The 22,015-nt window shown below is 42.5% G+C and overlaps 1 protein-coding gene across 1 annotated transcript in view; it reads left to right on the top strand.

Annotated features, from left to right (window-relative positions):
* The window catches only part of MDFIC2 (MyoD family inhibitor domain containing 2), a 66,665-nt gene extending 44,890 nt beyond the window's left edge, over positions 1 to 21,775 (top strand). The window contains exons 3-4 of the mRNA XM_073645299.1: positions 11,582 to 11,806; positions 21,516 to 21,775. Coding sequence (XP_073501400.1) covers positions 11,582 to 11,806; positions 21,516 to 21,775 — 485 coding nt within the window. The remainder of the gene's footprint in view (positions 1 to 11,581; positions 11,807 to 21,515) is intronic.
* The last annotated feature ends 240 nt before the right edge of the window (positions 21,776 to 22,015 follow it).

Below are 22,015 nucleotides of genomic sequence, written 5' to 3'. Positions count from 1 at the left end.
CATATATGTATATATATACAGTGCATTGTGAAAGTATTTGGCCCCCTTGAACTTTTCTACCTTTTGCCACATTTCTGGCTTCAAATATAAAGATATAAAATTCTACATTTTTTTGGGAAGAATCAGCAACAAGTGGGACACAATCGTGAAGTGGAACGAAATTTATTGGATATTTTAAACATTTTTAACAAATGAAAAACTGAAATACTTTGTAGCGCCACCTTTTGCTGCGATTATAGCTGCAGGTCGCTTGGGGTATGTCTCTATCAGTTTTGCACATCGAGAGGCTGAAATTCTTGCCCATTCTTCCTTGCAAAACAGCTCGAGCTCATTGAGGTTGGATGGAGGGCGTTTGTGAACAGCAGTTTTCAGCTCTTTACACAGATTCTCGATTGGATTCAGGTCTGGACTTTGACTTGGCCATTCTAACACCTGGATATGTTTATTTTCTAACCATTCCATTGTAGATTTTGCTTTATGTTTGGGATCATTGTCTTGTTGGAAGATAAATCTCCGTCCCAGTCTCAGGTCTTTTGCAGAGACTGTGTGTTGCTTCCAGCATTATCTGCTCCTCCAGATATTTTACAGAGTTGATATATGTGAAATATCCCTTTAAACTCTAACTACATTGAGATGACTCTGCTGGTTCTGTCCCAGTCTGCACAGCAAAGCTGATAAGAAATCTGAAAACAATGGAAAATGTCAGCCTATTGTGTCTTCTCTGGCTTTAACTTTCTGGTGGCTTAGTAGAAGCAACCTTTTTTTCTGCCTCATATCTTTTCTTGTGCTACATAATACAACATATCTGAAATTTTGGTTTAAAGCTTTCTGGAAATTTTACATTAGAGCTGGTGGATTCTTAAATACTTAAAGGAGACTTTCTTTTTTATTGATGTTCAATCCTTAGGATAGGCTATTAATGTTTGATCGGTGGGAGTGCGACACCCAACACCCCTACCAATCTGCTGTTACCAGCGCTAAATGGAAGTTCTTATATGTTGCAAGAACACAGCAGATCCTTCATTTCAACAGTGGCCACAGATGAGTACTGCAGATCCACCCCCTATTCAAAAGAATCGGTGGTGGATCTGTAATACCCGACCATGACTATTGTAGTTATGATGAAAGTGTTGTGTTTTGGCAACATCTTGGAACTTCCGTCTGGTGTTGGGGACAGCTGATTGGCAGGGGTGGGAAATTTTGCACCCTGAATGAGATATTGATAAGGATAGGCCATCAATAAAAAAGTACTGGCCAACCATTTTAAGCTGAGTCCTCACGCTGCAGCAGCCCCCATGAGGTAGCCAATCGCCGTGATGTATCCAATGGCCATGAGGTAGCCAATCGCCATGAGGTAGCCAATGGCTTTGAGGTAGCTAATTGCCATGAGGGAGCCAATGGCCTTGAGATAGCTAATCGCCATGAGGTAGTCAATGGCCATGAGGTAGCCAATGGCCATGAGGTAGCCAATGACCTTGACGTAGCCAATGACCATGAGGTAGCCAATGGCCATGAGGTAGCAATGGCCATGAAGTAGCCAATGGCCTTGAGGTAACCAATGGCCTTGAGGTAGCCAATGGCCTTGAGGTAGCCAATCGCCATGAGGTAGCCAATGGCCATGAGGCAGCCAATGACCATGAGGTAGCCAATGGCCATGAGGTAGCCAATGACCATGAGGTAGCCAGTGGCCATGAGGTAGCCAATTGCCATGAGGAAACCAATGGCCTTGATTTAGCCAATGGCCATGAGGCAGCCAATGGCCATGAGGTAGCCAATGGCCTTGAGGTAGCGAATGGTCATGATGTAGCCAATGGCATTCAGGTAGCCAATGGTCATGAGGCAGCCAAAGGCCATGAGGTAGCCAATCGCTATGAGGTAGCCAATGGCCAAGAGAAAGCCAAAGGCAGAGTCGTGCAGCCATTGACCATCTTGCGTGGTTATGGTTTCAGCCACAGTAAACTCTGTGATCAATGGAGCCCCCAAAGATTACCTTAAGGGGGTCCTGGATACAAACGAAGCTGCAAAGCACAACACTTGGCTGCTCAATAACTCTCATAATAAGATCTGTGACTGTCGCTCCATTCAAACTCCTTTTCCCAATCGCACAAAATTGAGTAATAGGAGAACTTGAACCCCCTCCCCAACACCTGGTTCTCTTTGATCAAGTATTTATCTCCTATCCTTTCAAAAATATGTTTTCCAAGAAAACCCCTTTAACTAGTTTCATTGTGCAAAAATACTAAAGTCGATACCGATATTTGTAAATAATGCAAATGCCAAAGTTTCTTGCACAGAAAGGTGAAGGGGTCTCTCTTTAAATAATGAACCTTTTATTCTAAATGATCCCTTTCTGATAAGACGCAGAATAATGGAACAGGATAAAGATGTAAAAATATCAGAAGTAACAAAACCCTAGATTGGAAAAGGGGTTAAATCACGGCGATCACGTCCGTACGAAGTCGAAAAATTAAAATGCTCTTAATTGGTGACACGTTGGTAGCGCTCGCACGCCGACCATTGATAGTGTTTGTCGCTGCTGTAAGGACACATTCAGCCTGCCTTGTAATTACGCTGTTATTTTTCAGCTTCATATATAACATTGACACTAAATGTTTTCAATTTGTACATAATGCTTCGTTAAAAGCCTATTTGGCTTCATTTGTGTTTCCAAGCACTTGGGCCATTATTAATCCATGGAGTGCAGCCTGAAATAAAATAAAGAATGTTAACCACTCATTATACAGGACAAGCCGAAGCTTCTCCACCTCTCCAGACAATCAAATCCTGCATTACATTCATAGGGGATTGCAGACAAACCCACAAAACGCATCTGGAAATACCGTAACTGCACAGAAGGGAAGACGGGAGGATGAAATAGGCTGAGAATCGATTGGGTTTTTTCGCCACCAAAGGCGCACACTGTACTGTTAATTGATGAGATACAATACGGAAGTTTACAAACCGTCAAGTACTACAATACCCATCAGGAAGAGGATAATGAATGAAATAATGGCAAATATTGTTAAATAAAGTCAGTTTGTAATGAAAGAGGATTATAAGTGGCGTCATCATCAAAGGGATTGTGTCATCAGAAAATGATCTACTGTTTAAATAGGGTTTTAGGGTTATGTGCATTTTGTTTACATTTTTGAAACAACAAAAAATTATTGCGATATTTATTATGAAATAAATAAAAATAAATAAATAAAATTAGTAATGTTGCAATTTTTATGCTGTCCACTGGGGCTATTTTAGACTCAAACTTCCTGAAGTTTCAGGAAGAGTTTACAGCAGTTTCTTTATCATCAAAGGCAGAATTACAATGACAGGTAACACTTCTATATATAGCTGATCCACCATTCACAATAGGTGATGTCACAGCTCACCTCCTCCTCCTTCTGTACAATGACTGATAACACCTTTATATACAGTAGATAACACAGGATCCATCATTCGCAATAGGTGATGTCACAGCTCACCTCCTCCTCCTTCTGTACAATGACTGATAACACCTTTATATACAGTAGATAACACAGGATCCATCATTCGCAATAGGTGATGTCACAGCTCACCTCCTCCTCCTCCTGTATAATGACTGATAACACCTCTATATACAATAGATAACACAGCATCCACCATTCACAATAGGTGATGTCACAGCTCACAACCTCCTCCTTCTGTACAATGACTGATAACACCTCTATAAACAGTAGATAACACAGCATCCACCATTCACAATAGGTGATGTCACAGCTCACCTCCTCCTCCTCCTGTATAATGACTGATAACACCTCTATATACAGTAAATAACACAAGATCCACCATTCACAATAGTTGATGTCACAGCTCACCTTCTCCTGTACAATGACCGATAACACCTCTATATACAGTAGATAACACAAGATCCACCATTCACAATAAGTGACATCACAGCTCACCTCCCCCCCCCCTGTACAATGACTGATAACACCTCTATATACAGTGGATAACACAGGATCTACCATTCACAATAGGTGATATCACAGCTCACCTCCTCCTCCTGTACAATGACCGATAACACCTCTATATACAGTAGATAACACAGGATCCACCATTCACAATAGGTGATGTCACAGCTCACATCCTCCTCCTCCTGTACAATGACCGATAACACCTCTATATACAGTAGATAACACAGGATCCACCATTCACAATAGGTGATGTCACAGCTCACCTCCTCCTCCACTTGTACAGTGACTGACAACACCTCAGATATACATCAACCTACATCAGATCTGTTGGGCTCTGTCTCTCATCCCTTCTGGGGTGCTCAAAGTGCATTTTTGTTAAGCAATGTTTGCTAAATTGTGGCAATTTTTCAGAAAATGGGGCAAAAAAGCCCTCTGACCATGGCATGTGAACACAACCTAAATATACTCCTTGAATTACTAAATATTCTTCATTGTTAATCTATAATCTTCTTTGCTCCATCTGCATATTTCATCCATTTCTTTAGATTAGAAGATGCTGACTAACTTTGTTTTTTACATTTTTACATCTCGGTGTTAGAGTCGCTCTTTTGTCTTACACGTTCTCCGTTCTATAGAAATTCTTCGGGAGGAGCTGGAGTGACGTGCAGTCTGGGCTCCGAGTGATAATTTGGATTGATTGTTAATTAACTCTGCAAGTAAATAGCTCCGCAATCTCCATAATCATCAAAGATTTCCTATCTGTCAACCCTTCCTGCCCATCTATTTAATATATGGACACAAGAAGACGAGGCGACACCGGCAGACCAATCACCGCAAGTCGCTTTTCTTTCAGCAGCTTCACATTTGTCATTTTAACTAAAATCCTCAAGAAAGATACTAAAAAAAAACATTTTATTTAAAGGAGAATTTTAACTTAGAATTTATATAAAGGTGGATATTTTACAATAAATCCCTGAATATTTCATTGGAGTTTCTTTGACGACCCTAAGATGCTTTCGGAATCAATGTCAAACTTCAGGAAGTTGTCAACATTACAATTTGGAGCTTGTGATTATTGGAGGTCCTGGCCATTCCTACCTTCACACAGATCTTGGCTTGACCATGGTATTGACCTACATTATGCCCGTGGCAGTACCCATATTGGGTGCCAAGGTGGGAAGCGATCACCGAACCTCTTTGAGGCTTCCCAGAGGCTTCTCTGAAACATAAGAAGATTCCGGTTTTATAAATGGCACAACCAACGTGTGGACCTTATTAAAGATTTAGTACTAGAGCTCAGGACCTTCAAATTACACCACTGGTCAGTCCACAGGCCAATAGGTTTACATAACCATTCTAAAAAGTAGATCTATCTACCTAACCCATAGTCAACAATTTATTCAAAGCCATCCATGACCATAACCACTTGGTCCATTTAGCTTTTGCCAGAAACAACACCTAACCATCATTACTGAAACCCTATCCAAGGTCCTAGTTTATATTACGTTCATAGGAGTGTGGCTATAGGGGGTGCAGAGGTAGCAGCCGTGACTGAGCCCTGGAGCCTGAGAAGGTCTGAAGTCTCTCCAGTCACGAAAGAAGGCCAAGAGCTTCATAGTTTTCTACTGCTCCCACATATTCTTCGTTGGCTCAATTTGGCTAGAAAAGTGACTTGAAATGGTAGTGGGATCCCAATCTATTGGTAGAACAGGAGTATCCATAGAATTCCATGAAGAAGAGATCTGCTGGAATGCTAGAGGAAAAAAGTGGTCAAGAACAAGTTAAGGAGAACACTCTGGAGGCAACGTGGGGTATAAAGCCTTGACTGAGGTAAGCTAAATTAGTAACCAGTGATCAGATCCATGGCCGGAGTGGTCGGTGAAGAAATAATATCCATCATAGGTCGTGTTATACAATACTTGACCGTAAACAAACTTTACTTTTTTTACGAAGAGTCCCACAGGTAATGAGGCACACTAGCATGTTGTTTGTAACTCTTTGAGACCCATAAATGTTACAGTATTGACTCACCAACGCTTCATAAACCAGATAAGATAAAATTCTATAAAAAATAAGCCGAGTTTCACACGATCAACCACAAGCTACCACCTTTTGTATGGCCCAGGTACAAACCTCATACGTCACCGGTAACTAAAATCTTCATATAATGTAGGGTTTAGACCTATGTGGGTAATAATATATAAAGAAACTCAAGATATTAAAGTGATTTATTAGTTATATACACAAACTTTTTTTTTAAAAAGACTAAAATCAAACATAGTCTTCATAACTGACCACCTCATGGTAAACACTGATCTCTTAGCCTGATCAAGGGTTTCGCCCGCAAATTGGCTTCTTCAAGACCCGGCTTTTAAAAATTGAGATTATGAGTAAGAAATAATTCTCATATCTTGAGTCAGTGATCACCATACAGAACTTAGCTCATTTTACATTGATCTTTGTCTTCTCGGGTTTATGAAGTATTGGCAAGTCAATATCATTACGGGTTTCAACTTGGACAGGACCTAAGTGTCAAAGCGCTACTTATTTATTTATGCTGTTCTAGAGCTGGGAATTTAGGACTTTGTATGTTATCCTGTAATAGTTTCACTTGAGACTTTGGATCGATATGATGCCATACCTGTTTATGTAAATTGTTTCCAAAAAATTTTGGCCATGAATGTTTTTGGCGGGCATTTCAAAATTTTTGTTAAAAATAAAAATAACTGAAATTTTCCAATTTTCACACTGGCCACTGGGGCTTTTTTCTTACTCTAACTTATTGTTGTTTCAGGAAACTACACATGTACATCAACCATAATGAACAGACTCCTACCCTGTCTTTTGTATTGAAGCATTCAATGAGTGTGTGCAAAGATCATTGTGAGGGGAGGGGAGGAGGTGAGCTGTGACATCACCTATTATGATTAGTGGATGCTGTGTTATCAGCGGCGCATAGAGGTGTTATCAATCATTGTACATGAGGAGGTGGAGGTGAGCTGTGACATCGCCTATTATGACTAGTGGATTCTGCGTTATCAGCTGTGCATAGAGGTATTATCAGTTATTGTACAGGAGGGGGAGGAAGTGAGCTGTGACATCACCTATTGTGAATTGTGGATCCTGTGTTATCTACTGTATTTAGAGGTGTGATCAGTCATTATATAGGAGGAGAAGGTGAGCTGTGACATCACCTATTGTGATTAGTGGATGCTGAGTTATCAGCTGTGCATAGAGGTATTATCAGTCATAGTACAGGAGTGGGAGGAAGTGAGCTGTGACATCACCTATTGTGAATTGTGGATCCTGTGTTATCTACTGTATTTAGAGGTGTTATCAGTCATTGTACAGGAGGAGAAGGAGGTGAGCTGTGACATCATCTATTGTGATTAGTGGATGCTGTGTTATCAGCTGTGTATAGAGGTGTTATCAGTCATTGTAATCCTGCCTCTGATGATAATGAAACTTCCGTAAATTCTTCCTGAAAGGACAAGAAGTATAAGTCTAAAAAAGTGCCAGTGGTCACTGAAAATTGCAATTTTACTCATTTTGTTTTTAAATTAAGAAAAAAAAATACATGTAACACAAAACTTATTTTTAGTCTATTGTTAGATTCCAATTTTTGTACGTAAGCGTCTGAGATCTAGAACCGGCACCTGTAAGGTATTTATGGTTTATCCTGTGGATATGTTTTAAGATGCATAAACCCCTTTTAATGACCGACATATTTTATGACACTGTTATTGGGAACTCTCCACAACATTTCTGCCCACTTACAGGTGTAATTCTCTGCACAGTATCTCATCAAGGTTGGTTTTGTACTGAAAAAAAAATATCAAAGGAGCTTGTGACTCGCCCCCTGGGCCTGTGTTGTGCGTGCCGGATCGCTGGGGGTTGTAGTCTCCGTGGCGATGACCCGGCCCGTGCCCAGGGTGGTCAATTCAGTGGCAGTCTATTTGTAAGGTTTTAAGTTAATTGTCCGACTACGCCACCCGTGGATTGCGGCCAGTGCCGACCGCCGCTGCAAGGCAGACCGCTGGGGCTGATGGGGTATGCAGCTGAGGTAGTGTGACTCCCCACGGGAGGAGTGCAGCCCCAGGGCAGTGTAGTAGAGGATGGGTGTGATGGTGCGGGCGTCCCAGTACTAATAGTGCCGACGCGGTGAGAAAGCACAGAGACAAGGTGTTGCAGTTCAAATGCTTTACTCACAGTTCTCATCCAGGTCACTTGTGCGCAGGTAGGACCACCCGAGCCGTGCTGCGTCCACCAGTCAAGGGGCTCGGTCAACCACCAGGCAATTCCAGAGTGTGTCACAGGACTCCCTTCTACTCCTTTCTCTGGCCGTGCCCCACCAGTGACACTACTTTTGTCCAGCTGCCTCGGGCCTTCTCCTGGGAGGGCTTCTTGCTCGCTGCCCTGACCTTATGTGGTATGCCTTTCTAGTAGGTGTAGTGAGGGGTCGCACCAAGATATGATGGCGACCGCCGGTCCTTGGCTGAGGATTAGTCACCTCCACCAACTTGGGATCCGGTACCCTGTTCTGCCAACCCGTCACCCGCAATCTCCTGGGCCTTTGGGGTTCCTTATGCCTTCGTGTCTCTGGGCCTCTCTTGGTGTTCTGTTTCTTTCCTTCTTTCCTTTCTGTTCCTTGCTGTTACTGTCCTTCTCCTCTGGCTCTGGCCTTCACTCTAGGCCTGCCTCGTGGAGCTGGGCCCTGGCTGAGCCACAGCTCTCTGTCAGCCCTCTCTGGCTGAGCTCCTCTCCTCTTCTCCTCCTCTGACTGTCTTGTCTCTCCTTCTAAGATGGTGCCCACCTTATATACCTCCCTCTCTGTGAATGAGCCCAGGTGACTTGCAACCAATGGGCTCCTCCCTATGCCCAGAAACCGTCCCCTCCTGCTCCTACATCACTGGGTGTGCTTCCCCCTCCCCACTCCAGCCAGGGACAGATGCTGTCGTGCCTGCACTTCTGTCTCGTGGGAGCACCGTTGAGCTGTCCCCCGGAAATGGGGTGTGTGTGCTGTATGCAGCTAACTGAGCCCTGGTCCACACTCCATCCTTACCCGGGAGTGGAATATCACACCTCTGGGTGAGGTGCAATACCCCTGTAGCGGCCGAACCCTCGGGGTGCTACATTTGGATTTCTTTACTCCCTGCAGTCGGGAACCCCAAAATTCCCACTTTAACATGTTTTTATAGTTAAACCTGTTTACGATTGTAATCACCGTGTCCGACATTCGTTCACACTCGGTTTCCTTTGTGCAAACACCGCCACATATTATGCGTCGGTGGAAATGGTCATGTCCCCGTGTCGTCGCGCAACAGTATTTGGTAAATGTTTCCATTAACCGTTCCTAGATGTTAACGTGTTGATTATAAATGTATATATTTATATGCACATATAATTATCTCCGGAATAAAATCTGACTGAGACGGAACCATATCTTCTAAATTATGTACATTTTAATGTCTTCATCTTGTGTACATTAAGAAATGCTTTTTTTTTTCATTACGGGGATAACAGCCGACCATTGATTTTCAAGTATTTGAGTCAATTTAAATTCTTGGGAAAGCTATAATTTGCACATATCGATGGAAGAAGGAAGCTTATTTTGCATAGTGTTTTATCAAAGGTCACTCGGCTATATCACTTTGCAGAAGAAGAAAAACATTTATGTTCTGTGTCTAACTTGACCCTTGCACTCGTATGTCAGAAAGCTGAAATATGCAATTTTCGGGACGGAGACGGACATTGCCGGAGCGCGGTGTTTAATCCTTTTTATTTACTTTAAGGTTTCTGTAATTGGAGGCTGCTTATCCTACATAAGATAGCACTAATCTTGAGTGCCCTTGGACACATGGCATTATTCCGGTTTTATATAATTTATTATCAGTCATACGCTCAGAACGTCGGGGGGGCGATTGTCCAATATTGTGAGGAAGGAAGAGAGAAATATTTATGAGAAATATGGGTGTTGTTTGGAAATAGAAACTGAATGGTGCAGACAAAGAAGGGCGTAAATAACATTGGTTCAACCAGGGGCCCAAGAGATCAGGGGGCCCATTTCCATCTCCAAAGCAGGTGGAATTGATGACCTATTGGGATGCAAAGACCCATATATTGTTATTGCACGGGGCCCTCTTCTGTCCGTGGTGAAGAGGTAATAGTAGCATCCATGTCCTGATGCATGAGCCCCTCTGCTACATTTGAAGACCACAGTCCAGATAGCAAGGGGGAGGGGTATGCTGTAGATTTTGCATTGGGGTCCATGAGTTTAAAGTTAGACCTCTGTATTATTTAGATAGATGAGCAACTAGTTTAAAGGGATTGTCCTCTTTCAACAAAGTGGTCCCCAAAGTGTGTAAAGTACATAAAAAAACAAGCTTATCAGGTACTCACCCTCCCTGGGTCTAACGCCAGATAAAGGGATAAGGAACAACCCTCATTTCTTGTGAAGAGACAAAGACTCTCCACTTCCTGTCGATAAAAAAATCTCGCTCATACTTCCTGTAGGAGACAAAGACCCACCCATACTTTCTGTAGGAGACAAAGACCTGCCCATACTTTCTGTAGGAGACAAAGACCCACCCTCACCTCCTGCAGGACTCAAAGACCACCCTCACTTCCTATAGGAGACAAAGACCCACCCTCACTTCCTGTAGGAGACAAAGACCTGCCCTAACTTCCTGTAGGAGACAAAGACCCACCCTCACTTCCTGTAGGAGACAAAGACCCGCCCTCACTTCCTATAGGAGACAAAGACCCACCCTCACTTCCTGTAGGAAACAAAGACCCGCCCTCACTTTCTGTAGGAAACAAAGACCCACCCTAACTTCATGTAGGAGACAAAGACCCGCCCTCACTTCCTGTAGGAACAAAGACCCACCCTCACTTCCTGTGAGAGACAAAGACCCGCCCCCACTTCCTGTAGGAGATAAAGACCCGCCCTCACTTCCTGTAGAGAGACAAAGACCCGTCCCCTACTTCCTATAGAGAGACAAAGACATGCCCTCACTTCCTGTAGAGAGATAAAGACACACCCTCACTTCCTGTAGAGAGACAAAGACATGCCCTCACTTCCTGTAGAGAGACAAAGACACGCCCTCACTTCCTGTAGAGAGACAAAGACCCACCCTCACTTCCTGTAGAGAGACAAAGACACGCCCTCACTTCCTGTAGAGAGACAAAGACACATCCTCACTTCCTGTAGAGAGACAAAGACATGCCCTCACTTCCTGTAGAGAGACAAAGACCTGCTCTCACATCCTGTACAGAGACAAAGACACGCCATCACTTCTTGTAGGAGACAAAGACTCACCCTCACTTCCTGTAGGAGACAAAGACTCGCCCTCACATCCTGTAGGAGACAAAGACACGCCCTTATTACCTGTAGGAGACAAAGACCCACCCTCATTTCCTGTAGAGAGACAAAGACCTGCCCTCACTTCCTGCAGAGAGATATAATCTCTCCTGGCATCTTTACTGCTAAAGATGGATTACACCTGACAACAGGCAGAGGACAGCAACCTGAGATCAAGTTGTCTGAAAGGTCAGGGACCATTTACAGAACCATGTTATGTTGATCCACATCTATAACTGTTGATTTGACCACCCACAGTTATCTATTTCAGAAAAGAATATTGCCAGCGGAAGCCGAGAAGACCGATCTAAATCTAAAGAAAAGTTGTCTCCAAAACATAAACCACCACCAAGTCCCGACACAGGAGATGAGTCCTTCCAAGAAAGCAACCACCCAAGAAAGCAACTGGTTACATATTCATCAAATGAAGAGTGTAGCAAAATTCTGTCCTACATAGAGGCAAAACAGATGACAACTCACCAAACAAATAATGAAGGTACGCACCAATATGATGTGATCACAGATAATTTTCACCTTCTTCTGGTTTATTAGAGGGGATTAGAAAAACATGCACCATCTCATCTTTATAAAGGCTGTGTCTGGTATTGTATCTCCGTCCCATTGCGTGAAATGGTGATTAGCTGCAGTACCCTAAACAGCCTGTGCCGTAGGGGTGGTGCTGTTTCTAGTAGAAAAGAGCTATGTATTTCAAATCCTTGACAATTCCTTTCATGGTTTAATTGCGATTATTTTTCCAGTTGATTGACTTGATATTATCTTATTTCTGTCATACTGTAACAGTTGACACTTTCCAGAACCCTGATGTCCTCCAAAAGATAGTTCACCATTAGAGATGAGCAAGTAGATTAGAGGTAAAGTGAATTTGCTTCAAATTTTACAAGAAAAATTGGATTTGCCAGAATCCAAATTTTTTATGATTTGCTTACAGCAAATTGAGCATAATGGTGGCCATCCAATTCTAAAGGTTCGGGAAAGGGTAGAAAAATTAATTATTTTAATTTACAGTATACTCACCTCTCTCTGGCTCTCTTTTCTACACAACTCCAAACCCAGTCCTCCTGTGTTCGTCTAGGTGCTGTGAGTCCTTTTCAAGGTGCCTCCTGTCCTCTTCTATGTACATCTGGTCCTCCTTAATGTTCACAATAGTTTTCAGTGTCTATGTTGTTGACTAGACTTTGCAATTGGCGGCCAACTCATGACATTGTAAGGCCTAGTCAACGCCAGAGGTGTCAAAGACCACTACCAAAGGCAAAAGAGGACCTGGTGGCACCAAGAAGAGTACTGATGAAACCTGGAAGAGAATAGGAGGCACCTAGAAGTGGTACCTAGAATAAGAGAGAAGACACCTAGAAGAAGACTGGTGGCACCTAGAAAATGTACGGTCTGGGGAAAGGTGAATTTATATTTTATTAGAAAAAAAAACCCACATCTGGATCTGGAGAGACCTCAAGGCAAAGTAAGACAAATTCTTCTAGGTGCCTCCTGTCCTCTTCTAGGTGCCTTCTATTCTCTTCTAGGTGCCTCCAGTCCTCTTCTAGGTGCCTTCTGTTCTCTTCTAGGTGTCTCCGGTCCTCTTCTAGGTGCCTTCTGTTCTCTTCTAGATGTTTCCTGTCTTCTTCCAGGTGCCTCCTCTCCTCTTCTAATTGTCTTCTGTCCTCTTCTAAGTTCCTTCGGTCCTCTACTAGATGCCTTCTTTTCTCTTCCAGGTGCCTCTGCTCCTTTTCCATGTTCACAGTGGTCTTTAGTGCCTAAGATGGTGACTACACCTTGCAATTTAATAAAGTTGGCGGCCAACTCATGACATTGTAAAGCCTAGTCTTTGTTGGAGCGGTTGTAAACCACTTTGAAGACTTAAGAGGATTGAAGGCACCTAGAAGACTGGTGACACATAGAAGAGGACAGAAGGTACCTAGAGGACTGGTGGCACCTAGAAGAGGATAAGAGGCACCTAGAAGATGACTAGTGGCACTGAGAAAAAGACAGGAGGCTCCTAAAATTGGACTGGTGGCACCTATAACTGGTGGCACCTAGAAGAGGTAAGGACTGGGAGCAGTGAATATATATTCCATTAGAAAAATAACTCTAAGTCTGGATCTGGACAGTCCTCTAAACAAAGTAAGGCAAATTGCCTTTGCATAAAATAAATTCCATGTGAATTGAATTTTCTGGCCAAATTGGAGCTAATCTGCCATATTTAAATTTTGCCACATTCCCCCATCTCTATTGGCTAGTATCTGAACTTAAAAAAAGGTCCTCCATTGTAAAGAAAAAAAATACATATACTCACCTTCCAAACTCCTGTCATTTCTTTGTTGCACTATTCAGGTTTCCCGTCAGTCTCCTCGCTTCCTCTTCTAGCTGGGAAGATGTGTAACCACTGCAGCCAATCAGTGGTTACAGTGTTGACAATCCCTTTATTTGTTCAGTACCTTTTTTTTCTTTTAATCCCCTATAATCTGCAGAATTTCACCTACTTCTCTTTGAGTGGAAAGCAGATGTCTGCAGGAAAAGTAGTGGATCAATGACCTCAGTGCCCTGTAGCTTGAGTTCACAATCACTAGTGATCTCTCAGAAATATGCAGCCATAGTTTTTTTTCTAGACGATAGAAACTACTTTTCTTTTACAAAAAGGCCCCATCAAGCAACAATCTCGAACATGATGGTTATTTCTGCAGTGCTTATATGGTGGTGCTTGAAAGTGTGTGAACAATTCAGAATTTTCCATATTTTTACATATATTTGACCTGAAATTACATAAAATGTTCACATAAATCCAAAGAGTAAATAAATAATCAAAATGAAACAAATGAGTAACAAATATTAGACTTTGCCATTTTTTAATATTAAGCAAACTGTCCCAATATCACACGTCTGTGAATGGCAAAAGTACAGTACAGACCAAAAGTTTGGACACACCTTCTCATTTAAAGATTTTTCTGTATTTTCATGACTTTGAAAATTGTACATTCACACTGAAGGCATCAAAACTATGAATTAACACATGTGGAATTATATACTTAACAAAAAATTGTGAAACAACAGAAAATATGTCTTATATTCTAGGTTCTTCAAAGTAGCCACCTTTTGCTTTGATGACTGCTTTGCACACTCTTGGCATTCTCTTGATGAGCTTCAAGAGGTAGTCACCGGAAATGGTTTTCACTTCACAGGTGTGCCCTGTCAGGTTTAATAAGTGGGATTTCTTGCCTTATAAATGGGGTTGGGACCATCAGTTGTGTTGTGCAGAAGTCTGGTGGATACAAAGCTGATAGTCCTACTGAATAGACTGTTAGAATTTGTATTATGGCAAGAAAAAAGCAGCTAAGTAAAGAAAAATGAGTGGCCATCATTACTTTAAGAAATGAAGGTCAGTCAGTCCAAAAAATTGGGCAAACTTTGAAAGTGTCCCCAAGTGCGGTTGCAAAAACCATCAAGCGCTACAAAGAAACTGTCTAACATGAGGACCGCCCCAGGAAAGGAAGACCAAGAGTCACCTCTGCTTCTGAGGATAAGTTTATCTGAGTCACCAGCCTCAGAAATCGCAGGTTAACAGCAGCTCAGATTAGAGACCAGGTCAATGCCACACAGAGTTCTAGCAGCAGACACATCTCTACAGCAACTGTTAAGAGGAGACTTTGTGCAGCAGGCCTTCATGGTAAAATAGCTGCTAGGAAAACAATGCTAAAGACAGGCAACAAGCAGACAAGACTTGTTTGGGCTAAAGAACACAAGGAATGGACATTAGACCAGTGGAAATCTGTGCTTTGGTCTGATGAGTCCAAATTTGAGATCTTTGGTTCCAACCACCGTGTCTTTGTGCGACGCAGAAAATGTGAACGGATGGACTCTACATGCTTGGTTCCCACCGTGAAGCATGGAGGAGGAGGTGTGATGGTGTGGCGGTGCTTTGCTGGTGACACTGTTGGGGATTTATTCAAAATTGAAGGCATACTGAGCCAGCATGGCTACCACAGCATCTTGCAGCGGCATGCTATTCCATCCGATTTGCGTTTAGTTGAACCATCATTTATTTTTCAACAGGACAATGACCCCAAACACACCTCCAGGCTGTGTAAGGGCTATTTGACCAAGAAGGAGAGCGATGAGGTGCTACGCCAGATGACCTGGCCTCCACAGTCGCCAGACCTGAACCCAATCGAGATGGTTTGGGGTGAGCTGGACCAAAGAGTGAAGGCAAAAGGGTCTCTTCTGCTTGTTGCCTGTCCTTAGCAGTGGTTTCCTAGCAGTCATCAAAGCAAAAGGTGGCTACTTTGAAGAACCTAGAATATAAGACATATTTTCAGTTGTTTCACTCTTTTTTGTTAAGTATATAATTCCACATGTGTTAATTCATAGTTTTGATGCCTTCAGTGTGAATGTACAATTTTCATAGTCATGAAAATACAGAAAAATCTTTAAAGAGAAGGTGTGTCCAAACTTTTTGTCTGTACTGTATGTGAATCTTTGCTTTCAGTGTCTGGTGTGACCCCTTGTGCAGCATTTCCTATAATTGTTGATTAGTCTTGTACATCGGCTTGGAAGATTTTTAGCCCATTACTCCCTACAAAACAGCTTCAACTCGTTGATGCTGGTGGGTTTTCTCCCACGAACTGATCGCGTCTGGTCCTTCCACAACTTTTGTATAAGATTAAGGTCAGGACTGTGACTATGTCATTCCAAAACTTTAAATTTACTGTTCTTTAACCATTATTTTGGAGAATGACTTGTGCGCTTTGGGTCTTGCTGCACGGCCCACGTTCTCTTGAGATTCAGCTCATGCACAGATGTTCTGACATGTTCTTTTCCAATTTGCTGGTAAAATTCAGAATTCAATGTTCCACCATTGATATCAGCCATCCTGGCCCAGATGCAGCAAAATAGGCCCAAAACATGATACTACATCCACCATGCTTCACAGATGGTGTGAGGTTTTTATGCTGTATTGCTGTGTTTTTCTTTCTTCACACATTACATCCCTCATTTAAAAAAAGACAAAAGTTCTATGTTTGTCTCATCCATCTACAAAATATTGTTCCAGAAGCCTTTTGGCTTGTCCAGGTAATCTATAGCAAACTGCTAAAGTTCTTTTTGGAGAGCAGTGGCTTTCTTCTTGCAATCCTACTATGAACACCATTGTTGTTCAGTGTCCTCCTGATGGCTAATTAACTAATGTGAGAGAGGCCTTTAGTTGTTTAGAAGTTACCTTGGGTTCCTTTGTGACAACTTGGACTATTATACACGAGTGACCACTCCTACTGAGAGGGTAATAACGGTCTTGAATTCCATCCATTTTTACACAATCCGTATGACTACGATTGGTGGAGTCTAAACTCCTTACAGATGATTTTGCAACCTTGATGAGCATCAACAACTTTTCTTCTGAATTCTTTGTTTGTGCAATAATACACTTCTACAAACATGTGTTGTGAAAATCAGACTTTGATAGATCCCTGTTCTTTAAATAAAACAGGTCGCCCACTCACACCTGATTGTCATCCCATTGATTGAGAACACCAGACTCAAATTTCACCTTCAAATTATCATCTAGTGCTGAAGGTTAGCATAATTTTGCCAGTCACAGACAAGTAAATATTGGAAAATTTTCATGGCAATATCTGATATTTTTGATGATTCTGTTCTTATTTTGTTTTACGACTTTTGTGAAAATCTGATGTAGTTTTAGGTCAAATTTACATGTAAAATTCTGAATGTTTCACAAACTTTACACCTCTAGATTTTCTTATATACGTTGTGCTCTTTTAGCAACGTTTGCTATTTTTCAAAACTGATACCCATAACTTGAATTTCCTAAGGGAAGGAGAAGATCATGAACTTTTTTTTAGTTTTTTTTATCACTCTTCGCGGTAAACTTATTTTCTCACCAGATATGGAAATGCATAGATGCTTAATTGTCATGATCAATTATTTATCTCTTCTTCCACTCTAAAAACAAGCTAAAAAGGCGCACATATGCAGATTTTATAAAAAAAAAGCGCTGCATCCATTAGTAAAGTTCATGCTGTATGGCTTGATGAGGATTTAAAAGCATCTCTGCAACCCATCACAACTCTGCGTGCCGCAATGCTATTATTAAAACATTGAGTCTTGTTGGTGGGTCCCGATGCAAAATAAAAATGTAAAATCTTAAGATGATCTATTCTGTCTCAAATTCCCCGGGGACAGGGACTCTCCCGATGCATCCAAATTTAATGCAAGGATGTATATTAATAATAGAACCTGCAGATATCTCACCTTCGAGAACTTGTCAAAGTTCTTCTTTTGATCATACAATGGACCCGTCTCCTGTCCTGACATGTCTGTTTTAGAAAATACTTGAGTTCCTTATGATAAAACGATTCTGGAACATCTTCTCTTAGAATTCAGTGTTGTTATGTTCCTCTGTTATTCCTCCTGGAAATATAAATATCTTTCTCTCTGAAGGAGCTAATTGATATTCAAGTTCCCAGCAAGGCTTGTAAATCTCCTTATGCCAGCTTGGCTCTCTCCACAAAGAGAAATGTCCTCCCTTAGTCCTCCTGGAAAGGAATTACCGTATTTTTCGGACTATAAGACGCACCGGACCATAAGACGCACCCCAAATTTTGGGGTGGAAAATAGGAAAAAAATATTTTTTATAAGATGGGGTCCGTCTTATAGTCTGATTAGGTCTCTTACCTGAGGGGTGGTGGAGCAAGAGGCAGGGTCCTTCAGGAAACCGGCCCGGCAGATGTGGAGAAATGCTGCGGACCCTGGATACAGGAAGCCGGTGCTCCAGCAGCTGTGAGTTGCGGTGATGGTGGAGCAGGATTGCAGGTCCCTCCATTCCCTGCCTCAGGAACCTTGCGGCAGCAGAAGAGGTGAGATGCCGGTGTCTGGTTGGGGCCTGGGGACTGACCTGGGGTCTGGGGCCTGTGGACTGACCTGGGGTCAGGGGCCTGTGGACTGACCTGGGGTCTGGGGCCTGTGGACTGACCTGGGGCCTGTGGACTGGACCTGTGAGCGGCGTATGGCAGTGAAGCAGAGAAGCCGGAGCCGGGGCCTGTTGCCCGGCTGTGAGTGGCGTCCGGCGGTGAGGCAGAGGAGCTGGGGCCTCTGTCCGGCTGTGAGTGGTTTCCAGCGATGCGGCAGAGCAGCGTGTGCAGCTTTCGGTGGCCGCGGCCATCTTCCTGAGGCTGAGATCTACAGGAAAATGGCCGTCGGAGCTCCCGGTCGGTGCATGCGCCGGCTCCGGCAGCCATTTTTCTGTGGATCTCGGCCTCTGGAGGATGGCCGCGGCCACCGAAAGCTGCACACGCTGCTCTGCTGCATCGCTGGAAACCACTCACAGCCCGGCAGAGGCCCCAGCTCCTCTGCCTCACCTCCCGACACAGGCCCCGGATCCTCTGCCTCACCGCCCGACACCAGCACAGGTACCCCGGCTCCAGCCGCATCTCACCTCTGCCGCCGCCGAAGGAGCCTGCGATCCCCGCTCCACCACCACCGGTAAAGTGCGCACCCCCATTTTCCTTCCAAATTTGGGGGGAAAAAAGTGCGTCTTATGGTCCAAAAAATAAGGTAATAAACTTACCATTCTCCTAGTCAAAGAGGTGTGTCCCTATACACCGGCTGCACTGATTGGACAGTGTCAGAGTATGTAGGGTCACATCAGTTTCCTTCATTCTGATTTTGTTGACCTATGCTAATCCCAAACAACCGTTTTAAAGGGATATTCCCATTTTGTGCATTTAAAGAGAAGCTATTATCAGAAAATGACCTCTTGTTTAAATCATGCTCATGTGTTACATTTATTTTACTTTTTTTTTTCAATTTGGCTATGTTTGTTTTTTGTCACTGCTCACCTCCTCCTCCTCATCCTGTACAATGACTGATAACACCTCCATATACAGGAGATAACACAGGATCCACCATTCACAATAGATGTCACAGCTCACCTCTTCCTCCTGTACAATGACTGATAACTCCTTTATATACAGTAGATAACGCAGGATCCACCATTCAGAATAGGTGATGTCACAGCTCACCTCCTCCTCCTATACAATGACTGATATCATCTCTACACACGTGGTCAAAATCATTGGTACCACTCGTTTAATGAAAGAAAAACCCACAATGGTCACAGAAATAACTTGAATCTGACAAAAGTAATAATAAATTAAAAATCTATGAAAATGAACAAATGACAGTCAGACATTGCTTTTCTGCTTCCACAGAATTTAAAAAAAATATTAACCTCATGAAATCGGCCTGGACAGAAATGATGGTTCTTCTTAACTTAATTGAGCGACCTTTTGAAGCAATCACTGCAATCAAACGATTCCTGTAACTGTCAATGAGACTTCTGCACCTCTCGACAGGTATTTTGGCCCACTCCTCATGAGCAAACTGCTCCAGCTGTCTCGTGTGTGAAGGTTGCCTTTTCCAGACTGTTTCAGATCTTTCCAAAGATGCTCAATAGGATTTAGGTCAGGGCTCATAGAAGCCACTTCAGAATAGTCCAATGTTTTCCTCTTAGCCATTCTTGGGTGTTTTTAGCTGTGTGTTTTGGGTCATTATACTGTTACAAGACCCATGACCTGCGACTGAGACCAAGCTTTCTGACACTGGACAGCACATTTCTCTCTAGAATCCTTTGATAGTCTTGAGATTTCATTGTACCCTGCACAGATTCAAGACACCCTGTGCCAGATGCAGCAAAACAGCCCCAGAACATAACAGAGCCTCCACCATGTTTCACAGTAGGGACAGTGTTCTTTTCTTGATATGCTTCATTTTTCCGTCTGTGAACATAGAACTGATGTGCCTTGCCAAAAACTTCCATTTTTGTCTCATCTGTCCATAGGACATTCTCCCAGAAGCTTTGTGGCTTGTCAACATGTAGTTTGGAAAATTCCAGTCTGGCTTTTTTATGATTTTTTTTCAACAATGGTGTTCTCCTTGGTCGTCTCCCATGAAGTCCACTTTGGATCAAACGACGACGGATGGTGCGTTCTGACACTGATGTTCCTTGAGCTTGAAGTTCACCTTTAATCTCTTTAGAAGTTTTCCTGGGCTCTTTTGTTGCCATACGTATTATCCGTCTCTTTGATTTGTCAGCAATTTTCCTCCTGTGGCCACGTCCAGGGAGGTTGGCTACAGTCCCATGGATCTTAAATTTCTAAATAATATATGCAACTGTAGTCACAGGAACATCAAGCTGCTTGGAGATGGTCTTATAACCTTTACCTTTAAAATGCTTGTCTATAATTTTCTTTCTAATCTCCTGAGACAACTCTTTCCTTTGCTTCCTTTGGTCCATGTTGAGTGTGGTACACACCATGTCACCAAACAGCACAGTGAGTATCTGTAGGCCTATATACTGGCCCACTGACTGATTACAAGATTGTAGACACCTGTGATGCTAATTAGTGGACACAACTTGATTTAACATGTCCCTTTTGTTGCATTATTTTCAGGGGTACCATCATTTCTGTCCAGGCCGATTTCATGAGTTTAATTTTTTTCAAAATTCTATGGAATCAGGGTTGAAAAGCAATGTCTGACTTTCATTTGTTCATTTTCATAGATTTTTAAATTATTATTACTTTTGTCAGATTCAAGTTATTTCTGTGACCATTGTGGGTTTTTCTTTCATCAAACGAGGGGTACTAACAATTTTGACCACGTGTGTATGTACAGGAGCCACTATTCATAATAGATGATGTCACAGCTGAGGAAAGACCTCAGTTTGCAAGATTTGCTCATCTCTATTTCTTAGGTGTGTGCATTATCAAAGGGTCTTGTTCCGTAGATTTCATGGGAGAGAGACAAGCACGGGAATGAATCCATTCATTTCAATGGGCAAAAGCAAGTCAAATTCCGTTTTTTTTTACAGTGAGACTCCTAAAGCTATTTAGGACTTAGCCTTCTGAACATGCCATAAATACTGTAACTATGAAAGGAAAACCTCAATGAAAAATAATTATTCAACTTTTTGGGCCAATGTCAATTGTTGGAACGCAATACCGCCACCTAGTGTAAGTCATTATGCAAAAAAAAAATAGCATGTATTATGATTCCTTCCTTGGAGAGATTACATGGGTCCCATTGTTTTTTTTTTAAATGGACATGCCCTTTAAATATTTACTGTATGCTATATCCGTGTAAGATCACCGTTAATACATGTAGTTGTATGCTATTCCTTACAGGGGAATGTGCATCTCTAATCCTGGCCTGCTTGTTCTGCCACTTCTGTGATTTCCTGCTTATGTTACCTAATGTGTGCGAGAATATGGTGACCACCCTGTGCTGCCCATCTAACAGGTACCACCACACCTCCGACGAGGAGCAACCTAATAATGACTGCAACTGCAGCTGTGACTTTGACTGCGGAATATTCGACATTTGCCAAGAATCAAGCGAATGTTTGGAACTCGCCATGGAGATTTCGGAAGTTTGTTATCACTGAGAGCGAATTGACTTTCCCCGTCATAAATCTGTTTGAAAATGTATTTGATTATTAAAAAAAAGTTTCTTTTTTTTATCCTCCTCACTTCCTGTCTGCATGTCTTTTTATATAATGTTTGGTTCTCTTTACATTTTGGTTACCTTGAAAATCAGAATGGACTGTTGGAAAATCAAGTTAACTAAAGCCCACCACTAGAGGGAGCATTAAATACTATGTATGCAGTATGCTCATAAGCTCCCT

Source organism: Phyllobates terribilis, unplaced genomic scaffold (assembly GCF_046119375.1).
Source record: "Phyllobates terribilis strain yellow unplaced genomic scaffold, ASM4611937v1 Scaffold_8__6_contigs__length_399053987, whole genome shotgun sequence".
In the NCBI taxonomy this organism is placed as follows: domain Eukaryota; kingdom Metazoa; phylum Chordata; class Amphibia; order Anura; family Dendrobatidae; genus Phyllobates; species Phyllobates terribilis.
This window is presented reverse-complemented; position numbering and strand designations above follow the sequence as displayed.